Source organism: Lynx canadensis, chromosome E2 (genome assembly GCF_007474595.2).
Source record: "Lynx canadensis isolate LIC74 chromosome E2, mLynCan4.pri.v2, whole genome shotgun sequence".
In the NCBI taxonomy this organism is placed as follows: domain Eukaryota; kingdom Metazoa; phylum Chordata; class Mammalia; order Carnivora; family Felidae; genus Lynx; species Lynx canadensis.
Window position 1 is genome coordinate 3522444 of NC_044317.1, and position 25248 is coordinate 3547691.

Here is a 25248-nt window from a genome sequence, read left to right on the forward strand (position 1 = left end):
AGAGAGGGTGGACGTTTGTGCTCTGGACCGAAAACAGGAAGGAAAACACACACACAGCAGGAGGACCTGCGGTCACGGCAGAGGCCGCCAAGAGCCTGCAGGAAAAGCTGGGGTCAAAGGCAGATGGGGCTCTGGTGGGGGGGCCTCGCACCCCGCCCTGCAAGCGCCAGGCTCTGGGCCGCAGGTCGCAGGGGCCCTCCTCCCTCAGACCACCCTCCTGGCCTCCGAGCCCCCCCTCTGAAGGGGCCCCGCCATTAGCTCGCCTCCCTGGATTAACCTCATTCCTAATCACCAAGGGGGGAGGGGCGGGGGAGCTCGGGGGCGCAGGTGCACTTGGACCGGGAGGCCACCGACAATTAGCAGCCTAATCCCCTGGGGGGAGGGGGGGGGAGGGCGGCGGGCGTCCCTCGCCAGCCAGAACAGGCGATCGATCCCTGACCACGCACCCACAATTAGCGAGCGGCCACCCCGACCCCGCTTCGCGCTGCGGCAGGAGGCCGTGACCGCCCTAATTAACTGGAGGCGCGCGGCGGGGGGATGACAGGAGGCGGCGCTCGCCGTCACCTCGGCCGCCCGACTTGGAGGATGAGCGCCGAGGCCGCCGGGCACGTGTAATTAACAGCTGAGACCCCAGACTCAGGAGGGGAGGGTTGGGGGGAGGCCTGGCAACGAAACCACGGCGTCACGACGGCCGCTGGCTCTCCTAGACGCGCGCTGAGCCCGCCACGAACGTGCCCACCACCCGCTGGACGTCCAGGACCACCGCCCGCCCCGACTGCAGGGCACGGAGGGCGAGGCGGGCTCCCGGCGACAGGGGCGAGACGAGAGGCTGGTCTCCTGAAAAACAGGGCCCCTGGGACGTCCTCCGTCCCTGTAGTCGGGCCACCCGAGCTCGGCGGGGTTGTGCCCAGGTTCAACCAGCACAGGCGCTGACCCGGGACCCACGGCCACGACAACCGGGGGGTGGGGCGGGGGTGGGGGGCAGAGGCATCGAGGACCCTGTGTGTCCCTGGCTCGCCAGGGCCCTCCTCTCCCTCCCGGAGTCTGTTCTGTCCCAGGTCAACCCCGGGTGGTCCCCAGGCAGACCGCAGGGCATGTGACCGCAGCTCTGGGGCTGCCCTCTGCCCTCCCCGGACTCAGCCACCACTGTTTCCAACCAGGACTCGGGGACCCAGGCCCATTTGGATCCAGAAAGGAGACTGGCCATCAGTACGCCCCCCTTGCTTGCAAGGCCGAGGGGCCGTGGGAAGCCTCCCAGCCGGCGGGGTGTCAGGTGGACGGAACCTGGACGGTCCCAGAGTCCGTCTCCCCAGAACGTGCCCGACAGAACAGAACGGTGGCCCCGTGCCCTTTGCAATCGAAGCGTGTAGGTTCCAGGGGCCAAACACCACGGGGAGCACATGGAGGCAGGGACGGCCCGCAGGGCTGCCCCTGCCCAGCCGGGGTCAACGGCTCCCACGACCGGTGGGTTTGGGGAGAGGTCCTCCGAGAGAGTCACGAGGCAGCTGTATCCCTGCTTCCGGGCCCGGGGCTCTCCCCACCCGCACCTCCACAGTGCAGGACACTGTCCCGCCACACGGCCACCGGCATGTTCCTGGGCCCTATCTACCATCACGGGATGGTCAGGGAAACCCAGAGCAGCAAAGGCCGGGTGTGGGTCTTTCTCGTGAAACGCCGTTTCCAGGGGCTCATTATTTGCCAGTGGGCAGGCGAGGGCAGCGGGCTCCTACGTTTGCCGACCACGCTGTCGGGGTAGGGCACACGGAGGGCAGGGGGCTCCGGAGAGGTGGCCGGTGACCAGGGAGGTCAGTGTTGTAGCACCACAGCCGGGGGAGGCCCGCTGCACCACTGGCCACCCCCCTCCTCCAGCCCCGACCTCCCTTGCCCACCTGCCTCCAGAATCCCCAGGGCCCTGCAGACAGAAGTCTCCCTGCACGGCGAGCTCACACCTGTGCCCGGAGACAGATGGGGCGGCAGGTCCGGCGGGGAAACGCCACCCCGGGGAGCCTTGCCAACGCACGGCCGACACACACGTGGCCAGCGTGTTAGGCGGGATCTTCTCTTTGCCGTTCTGTTCTGCTGTTTTCTTTGAAACAGGATTTCAGGTGTCAGAGGAAGCCCTGCCCTCACTCTAGGGGGCCACTGGCGGGCGGGGCAGGGTCCCGCCTCCCGCCTCAACGAGGGCCCTGGGGCTCGGGGACAGGACCTCGGTGGGTTCCCGCAGCCCGAGGCCTGCCGGTAACCAGACCCGCCTGCAGGGCCAGAGACGAGATGCGGCAGGCAGCCGAGGAATGGGGTGGAAGGAAGCTTCTGGACAGGGGCACCCGCGTTTGGGGCCCTGGACCTGAAGAGTTAGAAACTCAAGTCCGCCAGCTTGGCCACCCAGCTTGGCCACCCAGCTTGGCGGAGGCTGCTCGGTCACCCGACGGAGCCCAGGGTGGCCACCGAGCCCATCCCGCTCCCTCTGCCTCACCGGGGCCCCCGAAGCCGCCCGAGGAGACCCCGCCCGGCACAGCCGGGTCCTGGGCCACAGCACGGGCTGCCCACAGAAACCTGGCCTCGACAGGAGCGTGGGTGTGGGGCAGCCGGAAGGTGGGAAGGGTGGGCCGGGCACGCAGGGACAAGCAGCGAGTCCGAGTGAGGACTGGCCCGATGTGTTCCTGGGGGGGGGGGGAGGTGCACAGCCCCAGGCGACTTGCGCTTCACCAAGCGGCGGAGGATGCGTCGTGGAGCCCGCCTGCTGCAGCGTGGACGCGAGCAGATTGCCACTGAGCTTGTCAGAGCCGCGGCCCCTGCTTCCTCGTGCTCAGGGACAGCAGGGACTCGGGCTCCGGGGCTCGCCCTCTGCAGGGGGCAGAGGGGAAGGGTCAGGGCCTCTGGGAGCACCCCCACCCCCACCCGGAAGCAAGGCGGCTCCTAGGGCAGGCGAGCAGGTGTCATAGACTCCAGGGGGAGTTTCCTGACTGACGGGCACGGACTCACGCCCTCACACAGTCACTCAACAAGCATCTCTGGGCGCACAGGGCCACTGGGGAGCCTGAGAAGCCCTGTGAGGCAGGCCCGAGAGGAGGTTGGGACACTCTGGGGGTTAGAGGTCCTGACCTGCCCCAGGTTGGTGGGGTCTTGGGATTCCTAGGTTGGGGCTCATTCAAGGCTCAAACTTGGGCTTCAGATGCCCGTGGAGGAGAGGGGACCGTCTCTGTCCAGAAGAGGCCCTGGTGGGGGGACAGGCAGGGAGGAGGCGGCCAGGCCAAGGCAGGCCTAGTAGCTTCCAGACGACACAGTGGGTCGAGTGACCTGGGAAGACATCCTTTTTGCCACCAGAGGATCAGGAGAAGGACCCACGTGACGCCTCAGCTCAGTGGGGCCGCGCTCTGGCCGGTCTCGGAGAGAGGGTCCCACGGGCACAGCTGCGACCAACTGGGGTCAGACCCAAAGAGTAGCCAGTGTGGGCTTGGTCACTCCCTGTGCTGGGCGCCCCTTTGTCCCAAAGAGTAAAGACGAGGCACCGGGAGACAGCAGCCACCCTGGGCGCCCCGACAAAGCATGTGACGCGGGGGCAGATGGGCAGGTGCCGTGGCAACTGACCCTCAGAGGGGAGGGGCGGGGTCACTCCCAGAGTCCGGTCCAATTCAGCGACCGACCGCGAATTCCGTGGAGTGGGGGCGGGGCCAGAGGAGGCGATGGCAGGGGAGGCGTGGTGGGGGTGGGGGTGGTCAGGGGTAGGGGATGACGGCCATGGTGGTCCCCACTTGGCACACAGTTGCTATGCCGGCCGCTGGTATGTTCTCCCTGAATCAAAACCTAGGAGGATGACACCTGAGAAAACACAGGCTCAGAGAGGTAAAGTGAGGTGCCCAGGTCACCCAGCAAGGACATGAGCCAGAGGGTCAGGCGGGTCCAGGCCCTGGGCCGCGCCCACAGCCCCTTCAGGAGCAGCGGGCATCTCTGTCCTACGCGTCCCCCCCCCCCCCCGGGGCGGCCTGGCTGCAGGAAAGGCAGCATCGTGAGCCCCGGGACAGATGAAAACGCCCCTCCGAGGGGCTGATTTCTCTCTTCTGTCCCCTCTCAGGGTACAGCCAGCCGCACAGCACTCGGAATACTTCCTCTGAAGTGAACGTTTGAACTGCACCCTTGGGACACGACGTGAGAAAAGACATTAGCCCAAGAAACGAAGGGGCGAGCTTGGGCCAAGGCTCGAAATAAGGGGACGCTTCACGGCGAGGGAGGGGGGGCGGGACAGAGGGCCAAAGGGGAGCGGGAGACGCGCCAGGCTGCGTGTGGCTGGCACCGTGGGCCTGGCGGCTGGGGTGGGGGCGCTGGAACCACACGTTCCTGGGCACGGGGGCGGGGGGGGACCTGCAGAGACAGGAGCCCCGGGGAGAGGGGCTGGAGGCCGTGATGTCCACGGACCCCAGTCCGCGGCTTCCAAGTCCCCCTCTGCTGCCCTGGACGAGGGACCAGCCCGGCCCAGCCCACAGCCACACGGACGGAGAACAGAGGCCAGAGCAGGCCGAGAACACAGCGGGCGACTGGCCAGTACACGGCCCACACTAACACACGCCACCGCCTCGATGAAGCGGGGACGGCCTCGCATGCCCGGTGACAGGTGGATGGTGCCAGCCAGCCGCAAGGCCGTTCAGCCGTGAAAAGGAACGAGGTCCTGGCACGCCGCACGGGGACGGCCCTGGCACATCAGGCGGAGCGCGGGAGGCCGGTCGCTGGCGCTGTGCGCCCCCCACCCCGGCCAGGGGAGGGGGCAGGGCCCGCTGCCGGGTTAAGTGCTGCTTTAGGGGCAGTGGTGTGGCCTGGGATTAGCACCCAAGGCTGCACGACTCCGAATGCACTAAAAACCAGGGGAGAGGACTCTTACGACACCGAACGAGTTACAACTTGGAAATCTAAGAAGCGTCCTGACCCTTCCCCGACCACCAAGCCCCCAGCGGCTCTCTGGTTCCAGAGGGAAAGGTAGGGCCAGCTGGCTCTCCCCTTGCGCCCCCACCGCACCCAGGCTTCTGGAAGCCGACAGTCCACACGACCCGCGGCCCCCGCCTCAGCCACAGACCGCCGAGTGCCCCCTGCACCTATGAGGTGGGTCTAGGAGCGAGGGCGCTTCCCCCCAGGCTTGCAGCCCTCACTCCGGCTCTCTAAGCCCACCTAGACGGGCCTACGCAGCAGCCGCAGCAGCGTGGGGCACAGGGCGCGTCCTCGCCAGCCGTGTGCCCGGGGCTCCTGACTTGACCTCCCTGAGCCTCAGCTTTGCCATCTGCACGATGGGCAACTCTGGGCTGTGAGCCGCTTCTGCCGATGGAGAGGTCGCGGCTGGGGTGACTCAGCGAGACCCGGGGCGTGGCCCAGGGATGCTCACGAGAGACAGCACCTCCTCGTTTGTCAAACCGTGGCCTGACTGGGGGGATCAGGTGAAGAACCGAAAACCGAGCTCCCTGCCAGGGCTTTGCTCACGGCCGCCAGGAAGCCTGCCGTGCTCAGGATACAGCGTGATGAGGGCCCGGCGCCCACGCGGTGGGACCCGAGCGCGGGGCATCCCGGGGTTCAAACACCACTCCACGGTCCACGGATGCTGAGCCTCCCAAACCCGAGCCCTCACATCTGAGCGACGCGGGTGGCTCCGGTCAGCCGGCGGCAGAGGCCAAGCTCCCACGACTGCGTGCACCGTGGCCAGCGTGGCCGCTCCCCGTCGTCCCTCACCCGGCCCTTCGCCGCAGTCACTCTTCCCAGGGCGGCGAACGTGCGGTGGGGAGCGGCGCCCTGTCACCGGGCCCGGCCTCTCCAGCAGCACACTTTGTTCCCGGCCAGCGGGCCCCGGGAGGCTCTTACGGGTTGACTGCCCGCTGGCCCGTGCTCCAGCCAGACGCTGGGGCCGGTCTGGGGCAGCGGAAAGGGGACAAGGGCCATCGAGGCAGGCTCCTGCCTTGTGCCCACGGCCCTCCCGTGAGCCCCCGTCTGCAGACCTCTCCCCTGCAGCCTCCACGAGGAGGAAATGTGCCGCTCCGTGGCCACGACCTCTGCAGACGGGAGGTGTCACCCCGGGACGAGCCGGCCCCAGCGGAACCAGCGTGCATGCTCCTGTGACCCTTGTGAACGCCGAGGACGGAGGCGGCCGGGCCAGGGGGCTGGCGGGCGAATTCTGCCACGAGGGCTTCACCGTCGAGGGGACCAGCAGGCCTCAACCCGCCCGGTCCCCGCTGTGCGCGCGCCTCCCAGGCCACCGTGCAGGGAGCCGGCTGCCGTTGGCAGACATCCGTTCTCCAGCTGCGTGGCAGGAACAGCAGGGACGTGCCGACGCCAGCGGCCACGCTGGGCCCAGGTGGACGGAGCGGCCCGCAGCGGGCGGACCTGTGGGACAGGCCTGCTCAGGAGTCCCCGCGGCCCCTGCTACAGACCGCCTCCAACCCGACTCGTCCAGCCAGCAGCCCCTGACCAGGACTAACACGGACAACTGGATGACCATCCCCAGAAGCGCCCGAAGCCAGCGGCACAGAGAGCCCCACGGTATGAAGATCAAAGCTCAGAGAGGGTCAGCGTTTCCCCAAAGCCACACAGCCTGTCACCACCCAAGCGACACCAGGAGCCGGGGCTCCAAACCTCCGGGGAGCACCCACCCATCCACAATCCTTGCCTCAGCGCGTTAAGCGGTAACGGTCCGGGTCGAGGGGGCCGTCCCAGAGACCCCCCTCCCACCCCGACCCCGAGACCCAGCGGGTTTCCAGAGATGCGCTCCCTGCCGGGCCTGGAGTGGGCAGCAGAGCCCGAAGCCGCCGCGTCGCCTGGGAACCGCGGGCTCCCAGGGAGGGGGCCCGGCACACCCACCCTCCCCACCGCCGGCCACCCCCGCGGCGCCTCCTGGAGCCCAGGCCGGACCGAGGCGGCGGCGGGGGGAACGGAAAGCGGAAGCACAGCCCAGGCGGCCGGGGGGGGGGGGGGGTCCGGGACGATGCTGCCCCCCGCCCCCACCCCCGCCGCTGGAACGAAGCAGCAGGAGAGACACCTGAGCAGCCGCGAGGGCGCGAGCGCCCTGCCTCCAGACCCCCAAGGATGCGGCTCTCCCGCCCCGGCCGCCGCGCCCGCTCCCCCGAGGCCTGGCTCCCCCGAGGCCTGGCGGGAGAAGGGGCTGCGCCTCTTACCTCTGGGCTCCTCCGCCTGTTTGGCGAGCTTGCGCAGCGCGGCGGCAAAGCTGGAGGACGGCGCGACCTGGGCCGACAGCGCACTGCCGGTGGTGGGACTGCTGCTGGGCACCAGGGCGCCATTGAGCGGCGAGGGGGTGAGGGGGTTGACGGTGGCGGTGGTCCTGGTCGCGGTGGAAAGCATCCCTAGTGAAGGGGACTTGGGCTCATGGCTCATGCCTGAAACAGGAAAAGAAGAACCAGGTCACCCAGAGAGTAGGAGGGCCCAGCACCAGAGCGGGGGGCGGGGGGGGGGGGGGGGGTCCGCGGGGTCCAGGGGGTCCGGGGCCAGCAAGCAGCATGCAGGGAGGGGGGGGGGGCAGGAGCAGACCCGGGCGGCCGCGGCGGGACAGGCAAAAAGCGGGCCAGAGCCAGCGCGGCAGAGAGAGCAGGGCTCACGGCACCCCCGAACCCCAGATCCGTCATCAGAGCCTCAAGCGTCCCCGGGACCCCAGTGACAGCAAGATCCCACGGCCCGGAACATCCACCGGCGTCACCCAAGATGGGCGTGAGGGACAGTAAGACACGGCCGCATCCTCGCGACGGAAAGGACCCGGCGGGAAGGGAGAGGGCCGCGCTGACGGTAACGAAGCCAGCCCCACGGCTACTCCTAAGGTTTCTGCCAGCCCCACGCGCACCCTGCCCCCCACCCCAACGACGCTGGTGAGCCTGGCTCTGCTCCTGCCCGCGTGTTAGAGAACACGCGGGGCAGACAGCGCAGACCCGGGATCTGACCCCAGGCGGGATCCCGGTGGGTGTCCACCCGCACAGGTGCCTCACGGAACAGCCCCATCGGAAGTCGCGGGAGACGTGGGGGAGGGGACCCGGCCGCCCAGCGGACCCTGCCTGGAGGCTGAAAACTGTGGCTCTAAACCACCACGGCTGGGAAACCCCGCTTCCCGCTGGGGACCGGGCTCAGGCCTCACTGTCCAAGGAGCTGAGGAGCCAGTGCCCGCCAGGGTGATACCCGACGCCACAGGGGAGGACACGGCCACCTTCCCACGGGCCCCCAGCCCTTTCACGTGTCAACGAGGAGGCTGAGATGCCTCCCGAGTGGCCGATCAATAAAGGCCCCGCTCCGTATCAGGCGGCGAGCAAGCAGCACCATAAATAAGTTTTCCATTAACGTTCCCTGCCCTCTCGGGGCACCTGACCAGCCGGGCCCCGCTCCCGCCCCCCCCTCGCCGTAGGTGCACTCCAGGGGTGTAAATCAAGGCCAATGGCCTCCCAGCTGGCAGGGGCCACAGGTCGTGGGCAGAAAGAAGCAAATTGACTTCCAACCCCCCAGACGGACACCTGGGAGGGGCAGGCTCCAGGAACGCCCAGAGTCATCTGGGGAGGGTCCTCGGGAGCCACGGCTCTCCTGCGAGCGGGCCGGCGCGGAAAAGACAATACTGAGGCAGGTGTGAGCTTGGGGGAACACCATGCTCTCGGGTGAAGGCTTGCGCATGGGAACCAAGGACCCCCATGGCCAGGCTGGGGGCAGGTCACGTGGGTGGCTGGTCAGCGGTGCTCTGAGGCAACAGTTCCACTGAGCGGCCGAGGCAGCGCGGACCCCAGGCTGACCCACGCGCCCTCCTATTTCTGGAACGGCGGCGGGCGGGCAGACCCCAGCAGAGAAACCCGACCGTCCAGCGGGGGTGTGCCGTCCCCCCCCCCCCCCCCCCCCGCCGTAGCCTGATCGCCAGAAACATGCGGGCGTCAGACACGGGTCATTCTCAGTGAACCCAGCAGCCGGCCAGCCCCTCCTCCAGTAGGCAGCGTGGCGGGGGAGGCGTGGCCATGGTCCCGGAGTAAGGAAGTGGGGGCCCGAAGGTCAAGTCTCGCATTCACTCGGCTGCCAGATACCAAGTCACTGCCTCTCTGGGCCTGTCTCCTTGTCTACAAAACGGAGAAAAGACAGAGTCTACCTCGTGGGGTCCATCTTGAGAGGCCTCAAGGAATTAATTTACATGAAGGGGTTTCAGAGCGTGCCTGGCACGCCAGGGGCCATTTAACATACAGTCCGTCAGCCTGCAGACAGGGCAGAAGCACGGGTCCAGATGAGCAAGGGGGCTGGCCAAGGCCACACGAGTCGGTCTCCGCAAGGCAGGACACAAGCTTCTGGCTTTGTGGACCAGAAGCCCATGTCACTGTCCCCTCCCCGGGCTGGGGACTGCACACCCTAGTATGCGTGCCTTGGGCAGGGAGCCACTTCCGCGTTCCTGAGTGGGTGGACGCTGATGCGGGCGGTACCTAAGTCCTCCCCCCGGCCCCGTGCAGCACCCACACCCGGCGGGCTGATGGCTATAGCTCTGGGGAGCGTATCCACCAGTCGGAGGTGCCACGCGGTAAAACGGAGCCTGTGTGGGGGATGAGGGAGGCCCGGGATAAAGCGCACCGGGCCCCACCGGTCCTGGCGAAGCACGCACGGAAAGCTGGCCCTACAAAGGGCTGCCGGGGAGACGATGTGTGCGAGGAGGGACTGCAGGGGACATCACTTACACCTGGCTGAGTCACCTCCTGGGACGCCTCCCAACGGGCCTGAGAGAGGCCAGCAGAACCACCACCTACCGCCCACACCGCACCCGCCCCACAGACCTCAGAGCATCCTGGGAGCCGTTCACAGCCCGGTCCCGGTCATACAGATGGTTCGAGGCCACACAGTCAAGCAGCACGCCCAGGATTCGAACCGTGTCTCCTGGGCCCACACAGCAGCTGCCCAGTCTGAGGCCTGACCGTGACACCCGTTCGGGAGGGATAAACAGGCAGGCACATGCACGCACATACACACGGCTAAAATACTTTTCACCAAAGTAGCTTAAAAACACGTCCACCTAATCCCTTCAAGAGGCGGAGACTAATTCCCTTCCCCCAAATGCGGGCCAGACTTACAGACTTAATTCTAATGAACGGAGTTTGGTGGAAGACACAGTCTGTCCCTTTCAAGAACATGCCACCAGAGGCGCCGTGGCCTTGTACCACCCACCCGCCCTCTTGAATCACTTGAGGGCACTCAAGCAGGCTGCAGAGACTCCCGCATTTCGGGGAAAAGGATGCTTCCGGACAAAAGCCGCGGCTCCTCCCCCAGCCTGGTGGAGCCTTCGGATGAGACTGCAGCCCCAGCCGCCAGCTGGATCCCAGCCTCCTCTGAGACTCTGAGCTCCACCCACCCAGCTGAGTCACCCGCGGACCTCCCCCCCCCCCCCCCCCCCCGCCAATGTTTGTTAAGTCTGGGAAGAGTTTGTCACGCAGCTTTGGAAAACCAACACAGTGGCACCACACGCTCCACTGACCAAGACTGCCCTCTCCAGTTCTCTCCCCATCCCCTTTCCTTCTTGGAGCCCAGTTCGGGCAGAACTTGCAGACGTTCAACCACCTGCAAATACCCTGTGACTTTACCCACAGTCTCCAAAGCGGCCCCCTCCCCCCCATGCCATCAGAGACCATCAACTGCGGCCTCCCTGCTCCCTTACTCCTTAGAGAGCCAGCCTCTTTAGTCCCCAATCCTATCAGAAAGGCGTCACTGTGCCCATTCTACAGATGGGGCAAGACACGCTTGGATCCACAGGCCGACAGATGGTTAACGGCGGGACTGAGATCCCAGGAACACGGCACCTGTGTCCTGTTTATGCTAAAGTGGTCAGGGCCCAGATCCAAACCCATTCTGCCCTGCAGCCCACACCGCACACTGTTGTCAAGATAGGGACGAGGGGTGGGGAAGTGAGGGTAGGCAACGTGGTTATTCCACATCCCAGTGACCGGTCCCCAAGGCCCAGGAGCAGATGTGAGGTCACTGCTCGGTGGCCATGTGACAGGCTGGCCAGCTGGTGACCCGAGTGGACCTGCTGTGACCGCCAGCTGAAGCCCCGGGCACGGTGGCACAGAGGCGCTGGGACAGGCAGTCAGCGGCCACCGGACAAATCCCAGGCCAGACCCCAAGACATCACACGCCCCCTAAGGTGTTGGGGGGGTGTCTTCAGTCGCAGCGAGGGGAGCGAAGGTCTCACTTCTGTCCTTGTGCCTACGTCGTAATTTCTCTGCAAGGAACCAGGCTTTTGAAAACGCGGGGGTGGTGGGTGTCGCCAAAGAGACAGAGAGTCACCGACGTGAAATTGGCACGCCCTCAGAAGCCCAGGGTGTCCCCCCGACCGGGGCCTCCCCTGGCGAGGTGCAGGGGCTGAGGGAGCTAGGAGGCCCCTGCCTGTTGGCCCCTCCCCCCTCCCTGGGGCAGCTGCCCCCTGAACGGCAAGGTCACATTCCTGCTGGCGACAAGTGACCTGCCCTCCCAGCTGAGCCTGCCCTCCCCTCCTCAAAGCCTGGCACCTGCTCCCTGGGCTCAGGCAGGAGCCCCCCTGGGTTCCTGGGGGGAGGGGGTCCCCCCAAGCCAGCATCTCTGCTCTGGTGTCGGCCGTGGGCTCCAGGGGCGCTGTGAGCCAAGAAAGCTCCTGCTGATGTCAGGTCACTTAAAATAGAATCCCAACCCAGACACTTCATTAAGGAGCTAAACTTAGCCCTGCTCCCCAGCGGGTGCGGGCGCACCCGCAGGCTGCCGGGAGGGCAGGGACCGGGGACCACCAGCGGCTGGGGTGGCAGCACCCTTGCACCCAGCACAGGCCAACCTCAAGGGCCCCCGACACCTGGCAAAGGGTCGTCCGGGATCTACAGCGGCTCGACGCAGCCTCGGGGGAGCCCCCGCCCACCCTGCCCCTCTGTCAGGGGCTGGGGTCACTTCAGGGCCCACACCCCCTGCTCTGCCCCCCAGGCCCTGCCCAGGGAGGCCGAGCCCGGCCTCCCACACAGGTGTTCTCTGGCTGAGGCCGGGGCGTCCCCAGGGGTGGGCCGAGGGGACAGCGGGCTTTGGGGTGGCCCCTGCACCTCAGGAGGCCCTGGAGGGACGTGGGGCACCTGCTCCCCGTGCCCTCATTAGAGGGGTACTTATTAGCTTCTGTGCTCCTGGCCGCTGCCTGAATTCTTGTCTACATTATCAGCTCATGTAAATTCATTATCCTAACAGCTGGGAGTAAGCTCCACTGTGGGGACGCCGATGATGGATGAGGGCCGGGGGGCCGGCCAAGGCGGGGGGCGGCTCATGAGCGACTGGGTCATGCGGCCCCCCTGCTGCCCTCCTCTGGACAGGGCTCCAGCCCCCAGGAGGAGAGATCCCACCAGAGGTGAGATGTGACCGCTCCCGGGCCCCTTCGCACTGAGGGGCCAGGACGCCCCCCCCACCCCTCCCCCCCCACCCCCGAGCCTCAGCTTTCTGCCCCCCGGGTCCCAGCACAGCCGAGAGCCCACCGCGATGAGAGCCCACCGCGATGCCGGAGGTCGAGGGCAGGAAGGGAGCAAACCCCACCGGGCTGTCTGCACCCACAAAGTGCCCCGGCCCCCACTCCACGGACAGGGCCGGTCTGCGGAGGCAAAGGGCGCCCCGTCTCAGAGCTGCCACCGGGCAGGCGAGGCCCTCTCGGTTCCCGCTCCTCCTCCTCCCCAACGTGGTGTCTTTGATCAATACTTTTCCTCTTCTGCCTACGTTTCTAATATGGCCAGAAGCAGCACAAAGCTTAAAAAAAAAAAAAAGGCAAGGAAGGAAAATCCAAGTGCAGTGCGGCTGACGGTCTCTGTTCTCCAGAAACCCACCTTGTTCCCGTCCTACGGAATGGACCCAAAGCTCCCAGAGGCAGGACTTCAATGGGGGGAGGCCCCCCCGACACTCCATTAAATGCGGCCCCCGCCCAGCCCCCTCCTCTGCGCGACGGTGGAGGGCGTATTAATCAGCACAACGGCCTCCCGCAGACCCCGTAATTACTGCTTCCTTTCATTGGCTCATCCGCGGCACCAGACCTCGGCCCGCTCCCTCCCTGCTCTGTAATTACAAGCTAATAGCTGAGATGAATTTTCTGCTGGCTCCGGGTTCAAGCACCAGTCCGCCCCTTCCCCCTGACGGCCCCCCCTGGGGTAATTACACCCCGCGGGGCCGGGCCCAGCGGGGCCCTGGCTCTCCTGCCCCTCGCGCCCAATCTGGACTTGGATGCTCTAATCGCCCCTCCTGGTAATTTTTCATTACCACCGGAAGAAATGTTTGTGAACAAATACAGAGCGTCCCGGGCTGGGGGGGGGGGGGGGAGCCACATGCTTGGTGATCCCCACACCCCCAAAGGGGTGAGGCTCCCGCAGCCCTAACGAGGCCAGGGTCACCCTGCCCTGGAGACGGAGACCGGGACCGGTGGGCGGCTGCGGTGTGGGGTGCCACGTGATCCTGGGAGCCTGTGCGGCTTCATAATAAATTCATTATTTTATTTGCCTTCGGCGTGTTCTGAGCTCACTCGCACGAAGCAATTTTTCTTGGGGGTGGGGGTGGGGGAGTCCGGAAGGTTTTCCTGTCCCGATGCACAGGACGGCCTGCTTAGGCCCGACGTCCTTTTCCAGCTCAGGACAGCCCCCCTCCGGCTGCAGGTTCCTAAGGGGACTGGGGCCTCCTTCTGGTGCCAAGTCCCAGAACCGGACTAACTCCCCAAGGCTAAGGCCCCAGCAGATGGCAGGGATCCTGACCCGGAACCAGAGAGGACCACAGACAGAGCAAGGAGCAGGGAGGGGGAGGCCAGCCTGTGCACCCACGGGAGACCCTGGTCCGGAACGGAACAAGTAACAAGGCGGCTGGCTTTCCCACACGGCCGCCACCCCCCCCCCCCACCTCCCCGCAGACCTGTCACTCAGCAGTGTGAGGTCACTACAGAATGCCAAAGGCAGGAGCTTATGAGCTCCTCCAGAGAGAGGGAGGAGCTCACCACCTCCAGAGAGAGGGAGGAGTTCTCAATGAGAACGGGAGCTCACCCCCCCAGAGCCGGCACCACAGGGGGAGTTGTTTCCACAGCAAATTTCCGGGGTCACCCGACAGCCACCGTAAACCCTGAGTGGGGTTCAGCCCAGGGCACAGAATGCCCACGCAGGAGCCGTGAATGGTGCACAACGGGGTGGGGTGGGGGACGTTTAGGGTTCTCCCCAGCCTCAACCCTCCCCCTACTGCCATGTTAGTAATGTGGGGGGGGGGGGGGAAGGGGTGCAGAAGGGAAGCGGAATCCAGATTCTAGGGAAAACAGGAGACAGGAGCATTCAGGACAGGCCCCCCCCCCCCCCCCGACACACACATACTTGTCACTTGGTGCCTGTGTACCAGGTAACAGCTGAGCGGGTTGGGCCAAGGGGCAAACCCAGCAGGGTGAGGCGGAGATTCCTGGGAGGGGTGCCCCCTCCCAGTGGGAGGCACAAACCAGGTGGCCACAGAGATGGCCAGGACAGTCTAGGGGTGGAGGTTCAAGGCTGCAAAAGACCAGGAGAGCCAGAGGCCCGGGGGGTGGGGGGGGGGGGCGAGGGGGGGGAAGCGACGGACAGAAGTCAGGCAACAGATGGCAGCGACATTTGACAGCGATTACTCTAAGCGGCTGCGGCGTCTGGAGGAGCCTGGACAGATGATCGGCTTGGAGCGGCAGGGGGCGGCCAGCCATCCCGAGGGGGCGGCAGAGGCAGGAACCACAGCCGCGGGGAGGCATACGATTAATAAAGCAAGAGAAGGCCAAGAGACAGGGTCAAGGCTGCAGCCCAGCCTCCGGGACCCCAGGAGTCGTTCCCGAACACCAGACAGGAACAGCAGCCGTAATCGCAGGGACTGCTGTGCCCCGAGCTTCACATCACGCAGTAACTCCTCAACAGACCCAGCAGGCAGCAGCGAGGTCAGAGAGGCCACCCGGAGTCCCACGGCAGGAGAGGGAGATCCCTCCCACCCCATGCCTGTGCTTTCCCCACACCTCCTGGAGGCGGGCGGCCACCGGGGGTCCCAGGGCCAAGGAGCCCCCCACCACAAATTATCCCGAGGGGCCTGCCTCTTACTCCCACTCTACAGGTGGGTAAGCAGAGGCGGGGACAGTTGCGCCCTCGTCTAGGCTTGCAGGTCAAGAGGCCGGGACCTGAACCCGGTTTTTCCTTGCTGCTGTACGGGCAGCCTCTCTTTAAATATGAGAAGACATGGGGGAGGGTCAGTCACCGGGGTCACCTCCCATTTTGCAGACCCCAGTCCTGTGACGGCCGGTTCCTTGGAGGGCACCCGCCTCTGTGCCATACCATTTTACAGTCGGCATACGGCCCGGGAGCGAGGACGAGGATCTGATTTGGGGACCCCCCCCCCCGCAGGTCCCCACAGCTCCTGGCTGGAGGGTACCCACCCTGCAGCCACCTGAGGCCCAGGTGACAACCCCGGACTGGGACCCTTTTACGTGCCCGTTGGCATCTGAGCTAACCAGGCCACCTCCGAGCTGAGTCCTGCCCACAAAGGAGCCCTTTCAGTGCACTCCAGAGGCACGGGGTGCAGGAAGCCGGTGGGGGTCAAAGGTGTCCGAAGCAGAGGAGAGGTCCCGAAGGAGAGAAACCCAACCCAGCCAGGAGGCGGCCACTGAAAGCCTCCAACTTTCCACGGGGCAGCAGGTGGGGAAGAGGCCAGGAGGGCAGGGGTCAAGGCCAGGCCTTTCTTCTAAATGGACAAAACCTGATGGGGGGGGGGGGGTGAGGGACTCCAGACTTTGAGAAGCAGAGCCTGGGCCCTGCCTCCTGCCCCCTCACTGCAGTGGGTGTGGGCGCCAGGGGTCCCTGCTGGAACAGCTCCTGCCTGACGCCTGCTTCCGGTGAGGGAGGCGCAGAGAGCACGGTTGCTTCAGCACAGAGTAGGTGTTGACAAAAGCTGTCTGCACCTGCAGCCCCAGCCCCCAGGGGCAAGAGAACAGAGATACAGGTACGCCAGGCCATGGGCACATCTTGGCAGGTCCTCAGACCAGCGGGGGGGGGGGCGGGGGGCGGGGGGGGAGGGAAGGGGGAAAGGGTCGGCTCTGGGGGCTCACGTTGCAGGACCACCCGGGGGCTGAGGCAGGGGACTGAACTGTGGGTTGAAAAACCACCCAGAAGACCAGTTCCCAGTCTGGCTCCCAACACCACTTCTCAGCGGGGTGCTGCGAGGTGGTCCGAACCTCAGTTTCCCTATCGGTAATGGGACTGGGTGGGGGGAGAGCGGGGGACTAGAGGCAGTGGGGCAGAGGCTAAGCAGGCCTCCTTTTACCCGTCAACCTGTTTTTATTCGGCCTGACGTCATGTTGCTTAAAGGGGAATCAATGGACATTTCGAAATGGAAGGTTTCAAGTTAAAAAACGAAGATGCCGGTTTCTCTTACAAAATTGGAAGCCACCAGCCCATCATCCTGAGAGGGGCACCTGTCCCAGGTCCCCACTGCTCCCTATGGTCTCAGGCCGGTCTGCGTGCTCAGTACGGAGCGTGGGTCTCCCCAGCTCTGGAAAGACGTGTGCTCAGGCAACCAACAGTATCCACAGGGGCTTACTGACAAACGTGTGCGGCCGGGACCCTCCGCCCAGATGTCACCGACACCCTGACTCCGTCCGGACTCAGCAGGAAGAGGTCACGAAGCCCTCCACGCTCAGACTTGGGGGCAAGGGCCCGCCAGGAAGGAGGCCGTGATCCTGACGTGTGTCAGCTACTCAAAGCCAGCGCGCTCAGGCCAACAGAGTTTTGCTTTTGTAAAAAAGGTCCGTTATCGTGATGGTCAAAGGGGCAGACTATATAGCCTCTCCCGCTGAAAATGTACCTACTGGATTCTGCACACAGATTTACCAAATCCACAGAAGCCAGGCCCACCCGTATGAGTGGCGTCCGTGAACACAGGTTATAGGCTCCGACAGCATAGATCCCCTTATGTATCAGACCGTGAGTATTAACACCCTTTCCCCAATGTTACACACCCAGGCAAGAAGAAACCAAAAAAACCCCCAGAATATCAAGAAAAAGATCCAGAAACCTCCAAGTTCTGATGGTACTTCCTCCTGGGCTCATCTACCAACCTCAAAGCCCTGTGTACTATGCCCAGAGGGGACTAAATGCCCCCCCACCCCCGAGAAAACCATCTTGCGGCCAAAATGGACCCGGTAACAGGGCCGTCACTTACCAACAGTTACCACGAGCTCCCAGTCCTAACCCTGCCACAGGCCAGGCCAGGCACGTCCTTCTGTCCCCAAATGTCCTCCGTCAACTGCCCAGGAGCTGACTGCCCGGGCCTAAATAATCCTTTACTTCTGAAAACAAACACAAATCCCTCTACGGCTCCAACCGGGAACCTGTAAGGTTCCTGGAACCCCAGCAGGATGCTGGGGCCCAGAACTGGACCTTATGGGCGCCAATCTTCACCCTCTGGAACCTCGAACCCCGCTCCCCGGGGTCACACAGCAAGCAGCAGCCCGGTCTACCCCGAGGACCCACCGTGGGTGCCACAGAAGCCTGAGGAACAGGTACTTGCCAAACGAAGGGTTTTCTTCTGCTCATGGGGTCAGCAAACGCCCTTGGGGGCCAAGGCCCCTTGGGGAGGTGTGCAGAGAGAAGCCCAATGAGCCAGAACCGGGCCGAGAACGGTCTGGGCTGCTGCGGGTGTGCAGCAACACCATCCCCACAACCGCTCCTGGAGCAATCTGGCAACATCGTCGAGGATGTCAAACCTTCACACCTCGGCCTTTTCCCTTCTTCGCAGCTATTCCGCAGGCGGGTCCCGTGGTGTGAACGCACCTTTTGGGGGGGGGGGGGCGGAGGCTCCCGGCGTGCGGCGCGGGGGCAGCTGTTGGTGGCAGCAGGAAACCCCGACATGCGCGCAGCGGACCCCGGCTGCAGACGCGCTGGCGTGGGCCCCCCGCCAGGCACAGCACAGCAGGAGGAGGAACTCGACGCTGGCCTATCGGTTTCAACTCGGAAACCAGCTATCGGGGTAAAATGCACGGCCTGTGCCCGAGTGACAGGCTGCAGGGTCTGGCGATCCCATTAAAGAGACCCTCCGGTCTTATAAAATGTTATAAGACATATTTAGGCAGAAAGTGCAAGATGCTAAGAGTCTACACGTGCTCAGAAAGGCAAGGCCTGGACAGAGAATCCCAGGCCGCTCCTCCTACCCCCTTTGGGAGCTTAAGCAGAGCTCACTGGAAACCCTTCGTGAAAGGCTGCAGGCATCCCACGGGGGGGTGCGGGGGGCAGATGCTATCTATGCTTTAGTTTTCTGAGCTGTGAATCCCCCACTCCAGACGGCAGGGGGCAAGCAGACAGCCCTGCAGCTTCAGGGACACAGAAGTCCCTCCCATGGGGTGGCCTGGGTGGCTCAGTCGATTAAGTGATTAAGTGTCCGACTTCAGCTCAGGTCGTGATCTCCTGGTTCGGGAGTTCGAGCCCCACGTAGGGCTCTGCACTGACAGTGCGGAACCTGCTTGGGATTCTCCCTCTCTGCCCCTCCCCTACTTGCGCACCCTCTCGCTCTGTCGCAGAATATATAAACTTTAAAAAAAAAAAAAAAGAGGGGACACCCGGGTGGCTCAGTCAGTTTAGCATCCAAGTTCAGCTCAGGTCATGATCTCACCGTTCACGGGTTCGAGCCCCGCATCCGGGTCGGTGCTGACAGCTCAGAGCCTGGAGCCTGCTTGGGATTCTGTGTCTCCCTCTCTCTCTCTGCCCCTCCGCTGCTCACACTAGGTCTCGCTCTCAAAACTAAATAAACGTTAAAAAAAAAAAAAAAGAAAAAAAAGAAAACAAAAAAAATTGAAAAAAAAAAAAAGGTCCCTCCGATGTTCCCAGGCAGGCGGCTAAGAACTTTGGCTTTGTATCCAACTTTGCATCTTCCCTGAGGGCCACCTGGTCTAGTCAATGAACAGAGAAAGCCCCCAGGTCACCGGTACCGCGTGTACCCCACGTAACACCCGCGTCACACACACAACAGTAACCAAAACACAAAGATAAACGCACCGGAGGAACTCAGCGGGATGAAGCCGCTCCCAGCTCCCATCGCTTAGCTGCCTCTTCCTTCTCTGCCAATTACCAGCGACAGGTCGGTGGGCCTGAGCCCCCCGGGGGCCCCCATTTCTCCAGGCTAATGGCCAGATGGGGTTGACCCCCGACCTCACAGGCCCTCAAGGGAACACACAGCGCCAACACCAGTCCGCGCCCCGCGTCACACGAAGGCATCTGTCCGACCCCCCGCAGGCTGGGTGGGTGGGTGGCGCGCTAGACGGGGCCCTGGATCACCTCGGGGGTCAGCACAAAGGAGGCCCCTGCCCACCCCGCGCGGAGGCCTGGTCCTCCTCAGTTTGACACAGAGATTTTCCTTCGGGACGGCTTAACCTGCCCGGCGTCGATACCGCCCTGACCAAAAGCTCACCGATCGATTCCTTTTATTGCTGCCTGAGGCCACACACCCGCCATCTGAGCACAAGAAGGGCAGCGCCGGGGGGAGGGACAAGTCGGCTGGAAAAGGGAGGTGCGCACGTGCAGGGTGGCTGGAGTCCGTGGGGGCAGGTGCGGCCCGGGCACCGCAGGGTCAGCAGGGGCTGATCTGACATCTCGAGCCTTTGTGTTGGTCGGAAAAGTGGCTGCAGCCCGTCCCTACGCCAAGCGACTGCAAGATGCAGGGCGGGGAGAACGGGGCCTTCCAGCTTTTATAATTTAAGGCCTGGGGTCACCGAAAAGGAGAGGACGTGGGGTGCTTTCTCCGGCAAACCCTCTGTGCCAGGAGCCTCTGTGCCAGGCGCTGCCCCGAGCTTTTCTAGGAGAGCACCTGACCTCCAAGAGCCTGAGGACACAGGTGTCCTCGGTTGCCACCCGATTTTACAGATGAGAAACCCGAGGCCCAGAGAAGCGTCGTGCACGAGATCACACACAGAGGGGGACGCTGCCACCCAGGCGCCCCCTCCAGGCTCGCTGGGGGCTTACCCCACGCCTACGAGGTTTACAGCTTCTCCCTGCGGTGCCCTTTCACAGGTGCGTGGCACACCTGTCACCTGAATCCTCAAGCCGGGGAAGGTGTCCGCACCCCCAAGGTACAGACGGGAGACAGCTGGAGGGATGCCCCGTGCCCAGGTCTGGCAGCCCCAGAGACGCTGCAACGTGCAATTCCACACATATGTCAAGTTCTCAAGCCGGAGGAACCAGTTCCAGAAACGGCAGGCTTGGCCAGAGCTCCAGACAGGCACGGAAGCCATCCATCCAAACACAACTCCGCAGGCCCCCTTAGGGGAACCGCGTGCGGCGCACCCAGGCAGGGGGAGAACCGCCTTCGGGATCCCACCCCAGGCACACACGAGAGCCCTCCAGCAACCTGGGGATGGGGTCTCAGGGGTGGCCAGAGACCTCTGCGCCCACGGTCATTCCCCACCACCTGCCCCGGTCAGGCGAGGTGGTACCAGTCCCCAGGGGATGTTTGTTGGGGTTCACGGGGTTGCCCCATCCGATTCGGGGGCAAAAAGGCTTCCGGGGGAGGACCCCAGATCACCTTCCCCAAGGGGGGGAATTCCTTACCCCCACTTCCTGCCCCCCCATCCCATGCTCCCCAGAGGCTGCTTTCACTTCCCCTGGCCCCACAGTCGCTTCCCCTCTGAACTTGGGAACATGCTATGCTCAAGGCCTCCAGAAGGGCAGGCAGGGGGGGCTGGTGTCGGGCCCCCCCCCCGGAGATTTGGAGCCGCCTGGAGAATGCCAGGGACAGGGCCAGCCTGTAAAAACTCAGTGGGGGGGAGGGGGAGGGCTGCGTGGTTCCGTCCTGAAGGGGGCGGGGACGAGTGCCTGGTGGTGGGGAGAAGCTGCAAAGGGGAGATTAAAAGGCCCCTGGCTTGAGTTTTGGCAGGTGTGCAAAGGGCCGCTCCTGTGTTATCTGTCCCCACACCTCCCAGCGGGCGAGCGCCGGCTGGGTTCATAGGAGGCGCTCAATAAATTCTCATTGACAGGGACACTCTGAAACGTCACCTCCCGCCGCCTGTGGCCTCGGCCGGGAGAAGGGCCAGTGTGGGGAAGTGAAGCTGGCAGCTGGGGGGAGGGGGGGGCCACGCTGCGCTCCGAGAGAGGCGGGGAATGAACGCACAGCGGCCAAGCTGAAATGTCACCTGAAACACGGATCCCTGCAGGTTAAAAAACAGCTCTCCCGGCACACCGGAGGGGGGGGGAGGGACAGGCAGCGAGCTTGTGTTGCCATAACAAAGATAATTAACGTGCTCCCAGCCCAGTGTGGACGTCGAGTAACCCAAGCTGGGAATTCCAAGCCTTCAGACGGGGCCAGGAAAAACCGGCCTTGCTGGCTGACTCCGCAAGCCCCTGCGAGTCCCTGGGGCAAGAAGAGAGGTAGCAGGCAGGTCTTGCCTGCATTCTTCTGGAAAAGTAGGAGCCACCAGCACCCACCCCTCAGGTAGGGACGCAGAGCCCAGAGGCCCCTCCTTCTCCAGAGCAGGAAAGGAGAACAGCACCTGCCCAAGGGTCAAGGGCACTTAGGAACTCAGGGGAGCTGGGGAGGGCTCAAGTTTGGAGGTGCAGGACTCAGGTCTGCCACCGAGTGGCGCTGCGTAGACTTTGCTCTGGTGCCTCCGGTGGGAGATGCGGACAGAGCCCAGGGGCAGGCGCCTTCTGCTTTGAAACCACAAGGCTCTATCGGACCTGAAGCCCCTGAACTTCCCCAAAGACGGGGAAGTCATTGGCGGCCAGAGGGCTGCCCGAGGCGACACTTTTGTGCAGGCCACCGGAGGGTCCAGAGGGGTCCTCTTCTAGCTGTGAGCTCTGGTGCTGGCCTCCAAGCCCCTCTGCTTGCTCACCCCTCCGGGGACCGGTTCTGCGCCCCAGTCTGCACAGCAGAATCACCTGGGGAACTCCGAGCATTCTTTAGCCTAGGGCAGGAACCCAGAGGCTGTGGCCTAGCTGGGTTCGGGGACACCGGGCCACTCGGCAAGCTTAGAAAACCAAGCTAGGGGATCTATATAAACCCTTCGCAACTTTGACAAGCCAGGATCCTGAAAGCCGTCCCCGACAGGTCAGGGCCTGCACCAGAGGGCAGCCCTTGCTGCCTTGTTTGGAGTCTGGCCCCGCAGAGGGGACGGGGCCTGGAACCAGGACAGGCCCCACAACCCCTCTCCCCGGCCCTCCTCCGCAGGCGGGGCTGCTCTCTCACCAGCTCCGGACTCAGGCTCCCAAGGGTTCACAGAAAGCCAACTCCCAGGTGTCAAAACCCCGCCGGCTCCAGCTGCCCCCACCTTGCCTTTCTCGCAGTGTTCCTACTCTTGCCTCAACACGAAGTGACAAAGCCGACCCAGCGCGGGCCATCAGCACCCCCTCCCCCCAACACTTCACCCAGGGGTCAGGACCATGTGGACACAGGCTACTGAGATCGGCGCAGGCTTCTGCAGAGCCAGCCCTGCTCGCTTCCGCGTCCACCTGGGCGGGGTGGAGACTCCCGGCACAGCAGGGCAGCAGGGATGACACACGGCCGGCCGGGTCGGAGCCTGCGCCCTGGGCCCCCTCACCTGTGGCGTGGCCCGGCTGAGTCAGGCGGCAGCCTGTGCCTCAGGTTCCGCCGTCCCCGCCGGTGGAGACGGCCCGTAAACACAGGGTGAGCAACTTTTACGTGCCCCAAGCTTAAGTAACACTGACGGAGACCCATAAACAGGCTGCTGACCCGGGGTTCCCCACCCCCGCTCCGCTTTCCAGTCTGCGGCGGCGGGGGGGGGGGGGCGGCACAGAGTCCCCCGGGGAGAGGGGCCAGCCAGCCAACCAGGCCAAGCACCCCACCAGGACCTTCTGGCCCACCATCTCCGCCTCCTGGAAATCGGCTTAGGCCGGGAGGTTCCCACCCAGAGTAGCTGAGCCTTTGTTCCGGGGCCTTCACAAAAGGAGTCCTTTTTTTCATCTGGTGGTCTCGCTTTTTGTTTCCAAACCCCAACCTGTGTGGGCCCCAGATAAGGCACCGCAGGGGTTAACAAGGGTTTAATGTATTTTAGATGCACTCCACTGACAAAGGCTAGTTTACAAAACAACGGCCAAATCGACTCAACTCCCGGCTGGTAGTCACCACCCAGCTGGGGGCCAGCTTGGGGTGGGGTGGGGGGGGGCGCGGCTTCCCCACCCGGCACTCGGCCCTCAAAACTTATAGCCGGCGCTCCCGCAAGGGGTCTCCCGGACCCAGCGAGCTGGTTGGAGGAGGTGCCCGAGGCATCTCTCCCCCCAGTCCCGAGAACGCCCCTTCTCCCCACGACCTGCGCTGGGAGCCTCCACTGCACACTTCTCAAGTGGTCCACTGGTTCCCCACCCGGAGCCGCCGCGGAGGGCGAGCCCAACTCCCGCTCCGCCTCCACGAAGGGAATTTAATTAGCCTGCTGGAGAGGCGGGCGGGCGGCCGAGGAGGTGTCTCTGGTGCTGCAATATAATTGAATCGGCTCCACTCGGTCGGGCCACTCGCCGCCCATCAGCGCGGCCGCGGGCCCGGGAGGGCTGGGGGCGGGGAGGCGCATCCAGGCGGAGCAGGAAGGGCTGGGGAGGGAGAAAGGGCAGCTCGAGAGTGGGGGGCGGCGGATGCAACCACCCTCCCACCTCCGAGGCTGGGGCAGCCATCTTCGGCAGGAGGAGGGGCAGGGGCACCGCTCCAACGCGGGGGGGGGGGGCGGGAGGGGGGAGCAGCGGAGCCCGGGGCGGGCCCTTGGGAAGCAGAGTGTGGGGGTCGGAGACCCGGGAGCCTGCAGCTCCGCCCTCCCGGCGGTCTCCCCCGCACCAAGGGGAGGGGGAGGGGAGCAAGACAAAAACCCTAACCGCGAGTCCCCAGTCCGCGAGCTCCGCCCCCCCCCCTTCCAGCCGCCGCCGGCACCTGCCGTGGGGGCGCACGGCCGCCCCCCTCGCTCCCGCCACCGCCGCAAAGTTTTTGCCCCGGCTCCGGAGCGTCGACAGCTCGCCCAGAGCCCCCTAGCTTCCCGTCCTCCTCCCCCCGCTGCGTGCACCCTTACACGCCCCTCCCCGGGAGCGGCCACCGAGCCCGAGCCCGAGCCCCGCGGCGGCCTGCGTCCCCGCCCCGGGCCAGGCCGCCCTGGTTCCGACCCGTGCGGGCGGGGGGGCCTTTGGTCGCCTGCCCGCCCGCTCGGCTCTTATCGCCGCTCGCACTCCGGGGGAAGTTGACCAGGAGCCGTTGGCAGCCAACCCCGCGGAACCCGCGAACTTGGAGGAGCAGACGCGGTGGACTGGGGAGGGGGGTTGCGGAGACCACCCCCCCCCCTTCCCGCCCGCCCCCGCCTAGCGCGGCGCGCTCACCTTTCATGCCAGGGCCCCGCAGCTCCGCCTCGGCTGACACATGCTGGAGCCACCGTCGCCCAGTGTTTGTCTAAACTGCTTATCTCACCCCGGGCTGCGCGGCGGCGGTGGCGGCGGCTCGGGCCGCTGGGGAGGTGGAGCTTCCGGGGCCCCGGCCAAGAAACACCTGCTGCTGTCGCCGCCGCCGAGGACACACCCAAGCGCAACGCCGCCCACTCCCGGGCCACTGGCTCGCTCCAGGCTCCCTGACCTCAGCCAGCGGGAGGTGTCGGGTTTCAGCCGCAAACACACACACGCGCGCGCGCGCACGGACGGGCGCCCGGGTACACTCGCGCGGGCACACGCCCCTCCCCGGCCTCACCGGCCAGGTGAGTCGAGGACACTAGCAGGTAGGGGAAGTGCCACCCTCAGGCTCCCGGGGGGCCCCTGGCTCGACCGCTCAGGGGTCCCAGATACACTAGTGTCCGAGGCCCGCCACTTAATTGCACAAGTAGGGGGCGGTCAGTTCCAACATGACCGCCACGCCAGCAGAGCCCTAGCAGGTCTCGTGACCACCGCGTCCCCAGTGCCTACAACAGTGTCTGGCACACAGCAAGCCCAATAAAGAGCGGATACACTCATGGTCTGGAGGCCTCTGGGAGGAGAACGTTCTTGGAGCCGGTGAGCCTGTTGGCGGCGGCGCAGGGTGGGGTGAGGGCAACACAAGATAGGCCGTGCGCTTTATCCTCCCGACCGCCCCTCCAGATTCGTGACCTAACAGCCACAACTTGAAAGGGTTGAATGTGAACACTTCGGGCCTCGGCGCCTTCCCGTGCCCAAATTCTAGGAACTGCCCCCTCCCGTTGTTAGAAGTAACTTTTGGGAAGGCCACACGCCGGGCCAAGGGGCAGTTCTTTCAAGAACCCACGTCTCAGAGGCTGGGGAGTCCACGGAGGCGCCGCTCCACCAGCGG

General features: G+C 64.9%; 1 protein-coding gene across 6 annotated transcripts in view; it reads right to left on the reverse strand.

Moving 5' to 3' along the window:
• GSE1 (Gse1 coiled-coil protein) overlaps positions 1–25248 on the reverse strand; it is a 246305-nt gene that overhangs the window by 23567 nt on the left and 197490 nt on the right. For 4 of the 6 annotated variants that reach the window (XM_030298099.1, XM_030298100.1, XM_030298098.1 and 1 more), the window contains exon 2: positions 7146–7364. The exons of 1 other annotated variant lie outside the window; for it this stretch is intronic. In XM_030298099.1, coding sequence (XP_030153959.1) covers positions 7146–7362 — 217 coding nt within the window. In that variant the 5' untranslated portion in view covers positions 7363–7364. Of the gene's footprint in view, positions 1–7145; positions 7365–24296; positions 24427–25248 lie in introns of those variants that run through there. One more of the 6 variants, XM_030298102.1, reaches the window with a different exon arrangement.